General features: G+C 29.8%; 1 protein-coding gene and 2 pseudogenes across 1 annotated transcript; all 3 read right to left on the reverse strand.

The window, feature by feature from the left end:
* Nucleotides 1-1750: 1750 nt before the first annotated feature.
* On the reverse strand, nt 1751-4555 carry LOC111286984 (G-type lectin S-receptor-like serine/threonine-protein kinase LECRK3). Its single transcript, XM_022877107.2, has one exon. The coding sequence runs from the start codon at nt 4326-4328 to the stop codon at nt 1884-1886; it is 2445 nt and encodes an 814-aa protein (XP_022732842.1). The 5' UTR covers nt 4329-4555; the 3' UTR covers nt 1751-1883.
* A 5417-nt stretch (nt 4556-9972) lies between these two features.
* On the reverse strand, nt 9973-10620 carry LOC149519166 (G-type lectin S-receptor-like serine/threonine-protein kinase LECRK4; annotated as a pseudogene).
* Nucleotides 10621-10637: 17 nt separating this feature from the next.
* LOC111288853 (G-type lectin S-receptor-like serine/threonine-protein kinase LECRK4) lies at nt 10638-14778 on the reverse strand (annotated as a pseudogene).
* Between the last annotated feature and the right edge of the window lie 18 nt (nt 14779-14796).

Consider the following 14796-nt stretch of genomic DNA (forward strand, 5'->3'; position numbering starts at 1 on the left):
TCTTTACATTTCTTATTATATATCTTTCCAAGAAGGAACAAAAATTGAAGCTTTTGATTTGGGCTAAAAGATAAACACAAATTATTGGTGAAAGAAAACATGAAAAGAATCTCCTAATTAAGAAGCAAACATAACTTGCAAGGAAAATTCTCTATTTTAGAAGTTTGTACTCTTTAATATAGCTTTTTCTCTAACCTTTTTGGATGTATATGTGAGTTTTTTAATTTAATAATTTATGTTTTTATCATATTTATTTTATATTAAATGTTTATAAAATTATTGTATTATAATTAAAATCGATATATCAAATACAAAATATATATTTTTTATTGTTATCAAATTTATTCATTAATAATAATAAATTAAACTTTTTATTTCATAAATTTGAAATTAATTGTATCAAATTTATGTATAATTTTTATAAAAATTTTAAATCATATTATTTTTATATTTTTTTGTATTATATAATTATATCGTGTTTTAAATTATAATATAATTTTTTCTCTTTAGATAATTTCTTTATTTTCTAATTCATATTTGGTTTATATTTTCTAAAATTTTTGAAAAGTGAAGTTGATGGGCGAAGCCCAATGGTCCCAAGAGAGTTACCTTTAAAATTCATTTTTTTTTTTTTTTGGTATAGGAACCTAGGCCCACTAAGTGATGGTTGCATGATTTTATTAATAATAAAAAGACTATTTCAGGCCATAGATTAGGACCTGAACAACCAAAACCAGCCATTTATGCTGTGGGAAATTATTAAAATTTAAGGACTTTATTTTAATTAATAAGCTACCAATAAAGAATGAAGACTCCTTAGAAGAAATTATATCCTTGGCTCAACATTTATAGAATAACACAAAGGAGTTTTTTTATTTATTTATTTTTTCCTTTTACCAAGTAGATCAGCATGAAATACTAACTATATTTGTGATCCCATGTCAAAGATCAAGCAAATAATATAAAAGCAACAGGATTCTAACAAGATTGATGAATATATATACAAGAAATGAGCTTGTATATATATATATATATATATTATTTTTTAAATTATTACTGAAGTTTAAATTTGAAATTTTTTATTCTAAAATCGATCTAAGTATTAATAATTCTCGTATTTTTATTTTATTTTCTTCTAATGGTCAATATGATCACATCAAACCAAACAATCAATCCAAAGAACTAATTTTGTTGGTGAGCCAAGAAAATTGGTACACCTAAATTGTTTTGATAATTGATAATCATGTTTGGGAGGGCTAACCTAAATGATTAATTAATTTCTTTAAACAATTCATTATTAGGTTATTATAAATAGTTTTAAAGCTGCTTAATTTGATTTAATTGCCTTTGGTCAAAAGACCATAAGTTGTTGCATTTCCCATTCGAAAATAGTCATTGATGGTTCTACTCTTTTTGCTTGCCACTCCAACCCAATTTTGTAAATTGTAATTTTTTTTTAATTCGTGACAAAGAGATTTGAACATTGTTTTTGAAAAAAATGATTATGTTAATAAATTCAAAAATTAATTCGATTGGTTCATACAATCACTTTTAAAAAATGTCATTCAACAAATCTAGAGTAAAAATTTTTACATTTGCAATCCCTTGTTCTATTTGCAAATATGAAATCTTACGCAAAAAGAAATTGTATCAATCATTAAACTAAATGGGATCTTGTGATGAGCTAATTTGTGGATGTCGGCTAATTTTATTTGAACAAGAATGTAAATTCGCTTAATTGCTGCTAAAATTTAAGCAAAAAGCTGCCATTTCATTTATTAACAGTAAGTGAGGCAGTCTATTTTTCCTCTGAATTTTTCTTGCTCTGAGACAAATTATTGAAAACTGGAACTTTTTAAATTTGTAAACTGCAAGGAAATCGACTAGCTCATTGAATCGACAAGGAAAGGGCATGGTGGAGTAGGAACCTGGACAGCACCATCGAGCATCATTGTAACAATCCTCATAGATGGCCTCAACAATGGATTTTCTTGTACACACCAAATTGCCACTTTTAATAACATCTCCAATTTCCCCACATCACTTCCAGCCTCTTCATCATTTTCCACCAGCTTTTCAACTATGCCTTCTCTGTAGCATTCGAATGCCCATTCTGTTAATATTGTTGCTTCCTCCATCTCAACTTCAACACATCTTCTGCGACAAATGATCTCTAACAGCATGACTCCAAAACTGTAAACATCTACCTTCACTGTGACTGGGGTGTTTCTGAACCACTCTGGTGCCACATACCCTTTAGTCCCTCTTATGCCGGTCAGAGTTCGAGTGTTGTTGTTGATCAGAAGCTTTGACAACCCAAAATCAGATATTTTGGCAGTAAAAGAATCATCCAATAGTATATTTTGTGGCTTTATGTCACAGTGGATGATTTGTGTGTTGCATTCTTCATGCAAGTATGTGAGGCCTTTCGCAATCCCTGATGCAATTTGCAGTCTTCGTTGCCAACTTGGCCTTAGCACTCCAAAAAGGAAGCTAGCCAATGAACCATTTTGCATAAACTCATAGACCAGCAGTCTATTTTCACCTTCATCACAATAGCCAAGTAGTCTCACCAAATTCTTGTGGTGAGTTTGGCCAATGACCTTCACTTCTGTTTTAAATTCCTTTTCACCCTCTTTAGCAAACTTTTCTAATTTCTTGACTGCAACATAATTTCCATAACTTGATGGCAATTCTCCTTTGTAAACCGTACCAAAAGCACCCCTTCCTAGTTCTTCTTTGAATCTGTTTGTGGCTTGTTCCAGATCTTTGTATGTGAAAGAACGTAGATTAGTCTCTAAATCTCTTCCGCTAGGAATACCGTCTAAGTATCGAAGTCTTCTTTGATATAAACACAAGAAGATCAGAGAAATTGCAGCTAAAGAAAAGAAGTTGAAAATTGCAGAGGTGCCTAAGAGAACTGAAAGGATCAAAATAACTTGATTCCGATTTTCAATGCTTGGTTTTGTAGTGGCTTGGTTTGTCCTAGAGGCATTTGACTTTGGTACCTTAAATAGAGCTGTTCTAGCTATATTATCTCTGTCAAACCACCCACTTGAAAGTGGTAATTTCTTTTTCCAACAAGTTCCAATGCCATTTTCAGTTAAAGTTGGATCCTGTAAAATGGCAACTGCACAAGAACAGTCAAGAAGGCAAGATTGCTTACATTCCAACTCAGTTGCAGGTTTCAATATCCCATAGTCACTGAAAGGAAAATCAGCAAATGACATTGGCTTGAAATCAAAGCGATCTTCCCCATTAGTGGATCCGTCCGGATTGCAATCTTCAGGGTAGCTTGTGTAATCCGGTTTGCAGCCCGTGTATGGATTATTTTCATCCAAGAAAGAAAATCCAGGGGGACATGTGCAATTAGGCCTCCTATCATTGATAAGTTCACAAATACTGTTATAACCACAAGGGCCATTTCCGAATGTAGCTGTTCCGTCTACAAAGCTACGACAGATGTCCCTAGGCCTGAACCACAAGACAGACCAGCTTTCACCGCCACTGGGGTTCCTTGGATAAGAATAGAGAGTAAAAACTCCATAAAAATCAAGGGTTGCCCTGTAGTAGTTTGAGTCTGGTCTTGGAACAGCATTTTCTGGTGCAAGTTTGCGTGGACTTCCAGTTGAATTCTGGATTTGGATATGCCCTGACTTGTTGAAGATCAACCGAGAACCCGTTTCAAAACTTGAATAATTATTGTAAGGTTTTCCGGTGAACATATCTATTTGATTAAGTATGAGAGATCCTTTATCGAAACGAAGTTGATATTTCCCCTTATTGTAACTTGTTTCATCCAGGGCTGATAAAAGATTGCCATCAAAATCCAATTCTTGAGTCGGTAAGATGGTATCAGTTGGATATTTGAAGCTTTCCCATATGTTGGCTGAGTTGTTGCTAGCTATCACAAAATTCCCTGTATCAAGCATGGCTGCGTGTGACACTTGAGAATCATTTGTGAGGCTTTGGGACCTCCACAACTCTTTGTCTTTAGGATCTTTAAGCACAAGATGTCCGGTCCTGGTGAGCTCAACCTTTGAATCTTTATCAGTTGCTGGATTCTCTCTATTAGCATACCATACTATAGTTCTTTCCGGGATCTTAGCATACCAGATCGCAAGAACGAACCTATCTTTTTGGCCTGGAATGGGATGAAAACCAAAGGCAAAATCACCTGATGGTGATTGCCAGCTCATGGTTTTGTCATTTGCAGATAGAGAATCACCTACATTTACATTACGTTGAGCCTGAACTGTTGCGAGAATCCAGTGGATGCTTACAAGAATAAGCAGGAAAAGACGAGTATGAAAAAGTGTTGAGATCATTGAATCTCTCCAGTAGGAATTCAAGTATGATTCCCAAATGTGACGAAAACGAAAACTTTGTGCCTTCTGGTACGATTCTCTGCACTTTAAAAGGGACTGAGCCGGTTGCGTGCGCGTTTTGTATGATCATGGGATTCCAGGGAACAACTCCCTGGAAACTTCAAGGATGAGGGGAAAAAGAACAGAAATTTGGCACGGCACGTACTTTTTTTTTTTGTGTAGCGGCAAGGGATTCTTACTCTTCTTTCAATATATATATATATATTTGAATCAGTTTAAAACGATTTATCTAAATGAGATTTAACGAATTTATAAAAAATTATCTTCTTACTTTAAACCGAACAACAAAAAGAAGAGCACATTTTTTTTTGCTACTTGAACTAACTACTCGATAATTTGACAATTTGAAAAACTATATAACGACATAATACAAAAATAATATAAATAAAAAAATAAAAAAATATGATTTAAAATTTTAATAAAAATTATAAATAAATTCAACAAAATAAAAAAAATTTTATATTTTAATATCAACACAAATTATAACCTATAATTTTTATATAAAATATAATATAAATACATAAAATTTTAATATTTTATATAATATAAATATACAAATTATCAAATCTATAATCTATCATTGGATGGTGTCACAGCTCATATTTTGACATTTCTGCTTTATTGCATTATTTTCAGTTGTGTTCCACTGATGTCTGATAACTTTAGATTAGGTTCAATTGATTTAAATGTGATGTTACTGAGTCTGGACCCACTTTACAAACACAGTGAAGTATAAATTTCTCAAACTTCTGCAATTCTATTTTGATCCGTCTCTTACCGTTTGTCCGTTTCTAACAAAATGTTCAAAGCCATTGTTCATTCATGAAAATTGTGTTTGCTATGTTTAACAAGTAATTCGAATAAAGGGGAATAAAATAAAATTATTTCTTAATCAAATAACACATACATATATGCATAATAATGATCAAATGTTTATTTTCATTAAATTTAGCTCTTAATTGGTTACTGACTGTAATATGAGGCTTACAAAATTAATTTTCTTTCAATTAAAAGTTCAATTAGGTGAAAGTGATTTTAAGATTTCCATTCAACTTTTAAACATTTTTTAAAAACTCAATAAGTAAATAAATAATTATTTTTAAAAAATAAAAATATTGCTACATCATGATTGTGCTAATCAATCTGATTAGAATATAAAAAATCATAAATAAAAAATAGAATCTTACAAATCCCAAACTTTACAAAGATTTTTGTTAATATGATCTATGGGAAGATGCTTCAATCTTGTTAATCAAGTTGACAACCAGCTTAGGATTTACATGGAAAACTTTTATAAATTTTTATATAACCTGTTGTTCATCTCCCACAATATTTAAAAATATAAGCTTTCAAAATAATGCTTAAAATAATGAAAATCAAGGATTTCTTGTAGCTTTCTTACTGTCCATCTCTAAAAACCCATTTTTTGTTTTACGAAACAAGTTGATTTTTAAAACTCTGTTTAATTTTTTTCAGTTTTGTGGAGCATTAGTTGAGCAAGTATCAAAGAAGTCGAGACAGGTTTTGTTTTGCTGATCAGCTCATCAACAAGTTATCTCATAGGAAAAATCTAACTTAAAATAGATTTTGTTTTGCTTTACCATCCATCAAATATTTTTTCTAATAACCTGTCAAAGACTTACTTACAAACTAGTGGATGGTTGGCTTAAGTGAAAAAAAAAATTATGTTTTTCTCTTTATTATTTGAATTTGAATATACTAAAACGTCGTGAGAAGTTAATTTTTTATAAATTCATTAAGTCCGATATAAATAAATTTGTTTAGATTAACCTATAAAGGGAATGCAGCAGGTGAAGTTTAAAAACCCCTTGCCACTAAATAATAAAAGATTTATATACAAATAAATAAGGATTAATATTCAAATAAATCCTCAAACTTTGAGCTTTTTATTTTATTGTAATTATATTCATTAAATTTTAAAATTGAATGAATACTGTCCAAATTATAGAATTTTGGGTAATTTCTTGATTTTTAGGATGGAAAGATCTTAAAGGTAATTTTGAGGGAAAATTCGTGGACAAACAAATTTGAGAAGTCAAAATTTGTTAGGGGGAATTGTTGAAATTTTTTTGCATTAATTTTTAAAAATTTTAATTTTTTGGTGTTGTTTAAGTTTTTTAGTTGGATTCCAACAAGTTTTTCGAGTTTTCAATGACTTTTTGACTAATGTTCTAGAATTTGGCGATCAAATCCAGATTTCGACTAAAACCTCGATAACATCTTGATGATGTACAAATTTTCCAGCAATATTTGCAAAGTTCGGAGACAATATTCATTAATCTTTATGCAATGTTTGGATAAATATTAATAAAAAAAATAAAATAATTTTTTTTAAAAAAATGAAAAAATATATGCACTTTTTGTTAGATAGTTAAAATTAATAAATGAAAGAAAAAGAATTCTAATAATCTTTGTTTGCATAAAGAGTAAAAAAGAAAGAAAATAATTTATTATAATAATTTTTTTCAGTTATAATCTTTCATTACTTGTGATTTTAGAACACTCATACATATAATAATTTTTTAACAAAAATAAATTTTTTTCAATTTTCCTTACTTTAACTTTTCTCCCAAATTGGGTATTGAAAAAGTGAAGATTACAAAAAAAATCAAAAGTTATTGAGTTTTTACTTTTTCTTTTCTTTGAAGTAAAAATTTATCCAAATAAGAAAAAGATTTTTCTATTTTCATTATTTTTATTTTATTTTCCTTTCCCTTACTTCCTCTCTCCTCAGTCTAAACATAGTATTAGAGATAGAAGTAAAGGAAAAAATAAAGAGGAAAGAGAGTTGAAGCAATTCTGAAAAGAAAAAAAACAAAATTTGATCTTTTATACCCAGAGTTAAACGATGTCTTATTGTATTTTGACATTCACCCATGATTAGGGTCGGCAATCAAACCTATCCTCGACGGATTTCGACCCAACCCGACCCTATGAGGTCGAATTCTTTTTTTGAAATTCGAGTTTCGGATCGGGTCGATCGGGTAAGGTTAGGAAACAATCAGGGTCGGGTCGGGTTCGCGTTTTAGGCAAATCGAACCCGATCCGACCCGATATTATATAAAAAATTATTTTTAATTAATTATTTAATTATATATATATTTATATAATGATATTTTTAAATATTTATATTTAAAAAATAATATTTTATATTTTAAAAAAATAATATTTTATATAGTATCGAGTTGGGTACGGTTTATATAGTATCGAGTCGGAGTCAGGGTTAGGTATGAAAAAATAAAAAAAATTTCGGGTAAGGTCAGGTTCAGGTTTAATAACACATAAAGTCGGGTTGGGTTTGGAGCGAGCAAAACCTGCCCCAAACCCGACTCAATGTCAACCCTACCCATGATCAATGTGTTTTGCCATTTATTGCTCGACCTGTTTTGTGACCCGACTTACTACTCAACAACCATTTTATTCTTTAATTGAATTTAATTAATTTATATTTATTTTAATTGATTTTTTTCAAGAAAAAAAAAAGAAAGAATTCTTAAAATAAACTCATGATTCCTATAAAATTATTGAATGATTTTCATGAAAAAATTTTTAATTATGAATTCTATCAAACTATTTGAGAATTTTATAATAAAATTTTATAAAAAATAAAACTTTTAATCTTTCCAAACTATTAGAAGACTTAAATATCTAAATTAAGTATTATCAAATTATTAGAGGAATTAATGAGTTTTTATTAAAAATAATTTTTTTAATCCTATCCAAATATTAGAAGATTTAAATTTTGAATTAAATCTTACTAAACTAGTGAAAGATTTAGTGATTCTTCTTAAAGCAAACTTCATAAATAGATTTCTTAATAAAAATCTCACCATACTATTTGGGGATGTGCATCCAAATAAAATCTTAAAAAATTATTAGAGGATTTTATTGTTTATCTAAGGCTTTGGATAACATAAAATCAATTAGTACTATCTTTCAAATTAGTGTTGTGAGGATGCTATAATTTTTTTCACGCATAATCATTTTTTTGGACTTAGTGTCGGTTTCGTAATGCTAAAATCTACTATTTTAAATATACTTAAGTCAAACTTGAGATTTTTTTTAAAAATAAAATAAATTCAGTTAAGTGCTCAATTGTATCTAAATATAAAAGATTGCTAGAAACTCATAAAGTTATATTTAGTGATAGGTTCATGAATTTATATATTATAATAGTTTGACGACTTCACTGAAAAAAGCAAAGGGTTAGACTAATAAATAATTTTTTATTATCTAAGTCTGACTTAATAATCACCTAATTAAGAAAACATGAAAAGAATCTCCTAATTAAGAATCAAACATAACTTAGCAAGAAAAATTCTCTAGTAGTTTAAAAGTTTGTGCTTTTTAATCTAGCTTTTTCTTTAACTTTTTTGGATGCATACAAGTGTTTTTTAGGTTTGATAATTCATGAATTTATATCATATTTATTTTATGTTGTTATTATGTTATTATTTATGTTAACATATTAAATACAAAATATATTTTTAAATTTTTATTAAATTTATATAATTTTTTTAAAAAAAATTATATTATATCACTTTCATATATATATATATATATTTCATATCATGTAACTTTTTCAGTTTAAAATTGCAAGATCTTTTCTTCTCTTGGGATAATGTTTTTATTTTCTAATTGAAATTTGGTTTTTACTTTCTAATTTTTTTTTACAGTGAAGTTGATGGGCTACGCCTAAAGTGGTCCCTAGAGTGTTGCCTTTCAATTACGTTTTTGTATAGGGACCTAGGCCCACCATGTTCTAGTTCAATGATTTTGTTGATAATAAAAGACTATTTCATGTCGTAGATTAGGATCGGACCAACCAAAGCCAGCTATTTATGTTGTGGGAATTTATTAAAATTTAAAGTGGACTTTATTTTAATTAATAAGCCAACAATAAATGATGAAGACTCCTTAGAATAAATTATATCCTTGTCCCAACATTTATAGAATAACCCCAAAGGAGTTTTTTTTTAATTAATTTTTTCCCTTTTACAAATAAATTGGTGTGAAATACTAACAATACTTGTGATCCCAAGTCAAAGATCAAGCAAATAATATAAAAGCAACAAGATTCTTACAGGATTGATGAATATACATACAAGAAATGAGCTTATATATATACATATATTGATTTTTTGAATTACGATTAAAGTTTAAGTTCCATACCTTCAGTTCTAGAATCGATTCAAGTATTATTCAACTGTTATATAATTTGATGATTCATGAAGAAGTGAAAATCCTATAAAATTAATGACCAAGAAAAGATTATGAACAAGAAAATATTGATTATCAAAACATTTTCTTAACAGCCACTCTTTTTTGTAACTGAATTGGCAAAGTTTCAACAATTTTCACATTTTCATTTTATTTTCTTCTAATAGTCAATATGATCACATGAAATTACCCAACTTATTGAAAGAACTAATTTGTTGGTGAGCCAAGAAAATTGATACACCTAAAATTGTTTTGATAATTGATAATCATGTTTGGCAGGGTCAACCTAAATGATTAATTAATTTCATTTCTTCAACAATTCATTGTTAGGTTATTATAAAGACTAGATCATTGAATTTACAAGGAAATGGCATGGTGGAGTAGGAACCTGGACAACACCATCAAGCATCATTGTAACAATCTTCATGGATGGCCTCAACAATGGATTTTCTTGTACACACTAAATTGCCACTTTTAATAACATCTCTAATTTCTTAACATCACTTCTAGCCTTTTCATCATTTTCCACCAGCTTTTCAACTATGCCTTCTCTGTAGCATTCAAATGCCCATTTTGTTAATATTGTTGCTTCTTCCATCTCAACTTTAACACATCTTCTGCAACATATAATTTCTAACAGCATCACTTCAAAACTGTAAACATCTACCTACACTTTGACTGGGGTGTTTTTGAACCATTCTAATGCCACATACCCTTTAGTCCATCTTATGCCTGTCAGCGTTTGAGTGTTGTTGTTGATCAAAAGCTTTGACAACCCAAAATCAGATATTTTAATAGTAAAAGAATCATCCAATGGTATATTTTATGGCTTTATGTCACAGTGGATGATTTGTGTGTTGCATTCTTCATACAAGTATATGAGGCCTTTTGCAATCTCTGATGCAATTTACGGTCTTTACTGTCAATTAGGCCTTAGCACTCCAAAGAGAAAGCTAACCAATAAACCATTTTGTATAAACTCATATACCATAATTCCATTAGTAAAAATCCAGTTGGCCTTCGTTGCCAACTAGGGTTCCTTGGATAATAATAGGGAGTAACAACTCCATAAAAATTAATTATTGCCTTACAATAGTTTGAGTCTGGTTTTGGAGCAGCATTTACTGGAGCAAGGTTGAGTAGACTTCAATTTGAATTTTGGATTTGGATATACCCTAACTTGTTGAAGATCAACTAAGAACCAGTTTCAAAACTAAAATAATGATTGTTAGGCTTTCTGGTGAACATATCTATTTGATTAAGTATGAAAGATCGTTTATCGAAATAAAGTTGATATTTCCCCTTATTATAACTTGTTTCATCTAAAACTGATAAAAGATTGCCATCAACATTCAGTTCTTGAGTTCGTAAGATGGTATCAGTTGGATATTTGAAGCTTTCCCATATGTTGGCTGAGTTGTTGCTTGCAATCACAAAATTCCTTGCATCAAGCATGGCTGCATGTGACATTTTAGAATCATTTGTGAGGCTTTGGGACCTTCACAACTCTTTATCTTTTAGATCTTTAAACATAAGATGTCCGTTCCTAGTGAGCTCAGCCTTTTAATCTTTATCAGTTATTGGATTCTCTCTATTAGCATACCATACTATAGTTATCTCCAGGATCTTAGTGTTAAAATGTATATTATGTTTAGTTGACTTATAAGGTTGGACTTTATTTTTGAATATATATCATGGGCTTTAAATCCATTTATACATTTGCATATATATGTATTTTACAACCTTAAAAATATTGTTGTTTTTCACTCTTCAAGTTATCATGGTATCAGAGCTTTCGGTGACTGGTATTTTTCTTTGTTTTAGGTCACTTTGATTTGCTATTGTTTGACCTTTTTTTTTCCCTTAATAAGTGGCTGTTGCATTTGTATTTTTTTTTGTTTTGTCATTTTATGAAATTGGGTAGAATTGGTTTTGTGCCATTGACTATAGCTTGGTTTTGTAAAATTGGAATTGCTTTGTCTTTTCCTTCTTTTATTCATTAGCTACAAGTTGACTAAATATTTTATTAGTTCTGGATTGTTTACTTGTGTAATCGACTTGTTTGTTTCACCTGCTACGAATTGATCAATTTATTAGCTTGTTACAAGTTGATCGGTGCATTGGCTTTAAATTATTTTTACTCATGGCTCTTTTAAAATTATCACAGCTTATTACAATAAAATTAGATGGAATAAATTACACTCATTGGTCTTATTTGATGCGAAATTTAATTTTTAAAAGGAAAAGGACTCTGGAAATATGTTCAAGTGATAAAAAATGTCTGAGATCTCTTGATAGATTGAAAAATTTTGTGCCTGAATATGAACAATAAGAGATTAATAATAGCAAAATTGTTACTTGGATTGCCAATATTGTTGCTCCTTCAATTAGTATGTAACTTGAAAATTTTGACACTGCTAAAGAGGTTTGGGATTTTCTTGAAAAATGTTATGTTTAAAGTAATTTTGCTCGAAGATATAAACTTGAAATGGATCTTGCCACTTTGAAACAGAGAAGGGGACAATCAATTTCTAATTTTCATTTTGAAATATCAATTATTTGAGATCAATTAGCTTTTATAGAACCTAAATGGATTGTTGATGCAGAACTATATTATCGATAGAGAAAAAATAGGTCGTCTTATATAATTCATAATGGCACTTCAAGATGATTTTGACTTCATTCGTACTTTTATTCTATATCGTGCCCTTTCTTTTTCTGTTGATGCTATTTTGTTAGAATTGATGGCTGAAGAAACTAGGAGAGGCATCCTTAATCAATCCAAATGAGGGGATGATACTATTTTAGTAACTGCTGCACGTTCAAAAAATTTTTATCTCTAATTCATTTGGCTCATCTTAACGAAGGGATTCTTATAAAATTGAATGTTATTACTGTCATGAGTTGGGACATACAAAACATAATTACCTAGAATTGAAAAGCAATGTTGTCTACAGAAACTTTTGATGTTAACTCTCACTCCACTACAAATCAAACTCAAAATATTATTCAACAGGTTATTTCTTGTATTAATAATAACTCTACGAGTAATAATTCTTTGACATCTGCATTATCAATTACTTCAGGTACTAATTCTAAAGATTGGATCATTGATTCTAAAGATTTTAATTATAAAACTTTTGATAATTCTATCTTTGACTCTTTAACTCCTATTACTTTTTGACCTTCTATTCATACTACTAATGGTTCAAATATGTTTGCTACTCATATTGGCTTTGTCTCATGTTCTCAAAATATTTCTTTTGATAATGTTCTTTTGGTTTCATCACTTTCATGATTTGCTATTTGTTGGTCAATTATGTGATCAAGACCTTGATGTTATTTTTTGCTCTCGTGGTTGTGCGGTGCAAGATTGCTTAATAGGGAAAGTGGCTGAGACAGGTTAAAAAATTGGAAGATTATTTGTTTTGGAAAACTTATATGTGTCATATCATTTTTTTGATGAATTTGATCATCTTTTGTGAGAAAATCCTTATTAGTTTCTAGTGTTCAAAAGCTTGCATCTTTTTCTCTTTGGCATCATAAGTTAGGACATATTTCTTGTTCTAGACTTCAATAGTTGGTATTTAGTGGCAAGTTAGTTTATGTTAAGTCAGAAACATCCAATAATTGTATTAGTTGCAAACTAGCAAAACCTTTGAGATAAAGGATCTTGGTCCATTACAATCTTTTTTGAGTATTAAAATTGATTGTTCCTCTCATAGATATGTCTTGTCTCAAGTGAAATATGCTTCTGATCTTATTTTTGAAGCTAGCTTATCTGATAATAAAACTGTTGACACTCCTCTTGAAACTAATGTCAAAAAGAAAGTTACTGATGGAAAACTTCTCAATGATACTACTTTGTATAAACAGTTGGTTGGTAGTCTTATATAGTTGATAGTGACAAGACCTAATATTAGTCATACAATTCAAGTTGTAAGCCAATTTATGATAGCACCACGAACAATTCACTTTGCTATAGTTCTTAGGATATTGAGATATTTGCGAGGAACACTACATAAAGATTTGCTATTCTCATCAACTTATAAAATTGAACTTTGTGCTTTTTTTTTTATTTTGATTGAACTAGTGATGTTAATGATCGGTGTTCTATAACTGATTACTGCGTTTTTCTTGGTGATTCTTTGATATCTTAGAAAAGCAAAAAATAGTCAGTTGTAGCGCATTCAAGTACAGAAGTAGAGTATAGAGCTTTATCAAACGAAACAACAAAAATTATGTGGTTATGTTGGTTACTTATGAATTTAGGTGTTGACATGCCTACTCCTATTCTATTTTTTTTTTGTGATAATAAGAGTGTAATTCAAATTGCTCATAATAATATTTTTTATGAACGGAATAAACATATTAAAATAGATTGTCATTTTATTAGATAAGAGATATGCAAAAGCACCATCATGCTACAACATTTTTCTTTTGAATAACAAGTGACGGATCTTTTTATAAATTTCTTTCAAGTTCATGTTTTTGTTATTTAGTTTCCAAACTTATTTGATTTCGAATCATTTTCAATTTGAGTGGCTATTGAAATGTATATTATATTTAATTGACTTATAAGTTTGGGCTTTGTTTTTGAATATATCTCATGACCTTTAAATCCATTTATGCATTTGTATATATATGTATTTTACAACCCTAAAAATATTGTTGTTTTTCACTCTTCAACTCATCACTTAGCATACCAGATTGGAAGAACGAACCTATCTTTTTGGCCTGGAATGGGATCAAAATCAAAGGCAAAATCACCTGATGGTGATTGCCAGGTCATGGTTTTGTCATTGCAGATAGAAAATCACGTACTCTTACATTACGTTGAGCCTGAACTGTTGCAAGAATCGAATGGATGCTTACAAGAATTAGCAGGAAAAGATGAGTATGAAAAAGTGTTGAGATCATTGAATCTCTCCAGTAGGAGTTCAAGTATGATTCTCAAATATGACAAAAACGAAGACTTTGTGCCTTCTGGTATGATTCTCTGCACTTTAAGAGGGACTGAGCCTGTTGCGTGCTTGTTTTGTATGATCATAGGATTCCAGGGAACAACTCCCTGGAAACTTCAAGGATGTGGGGAAAAAGAATAGAAATTTGGCGCGGCACGTATTATTTTTTTATGTAGCGGCTAGGGATTCTTAAGCTTCTTTCA

This window comes from Durio zibethinus, chromosome 4 (assembly GCF_047325235.1).
Source record: "Durio zibethinus cultivar Kanyao isolate XHJ-2024 chromosome 4, ASM4732523v1, whole genome shotgun sequence".
In the NCBI taxonomy this organism is placed as follows: Eukaryota; Viridiplantae; Streptophyta; class Magnoliopsida; order Malvales; family Malvaceae; genus Durio; species Durio zibethinus.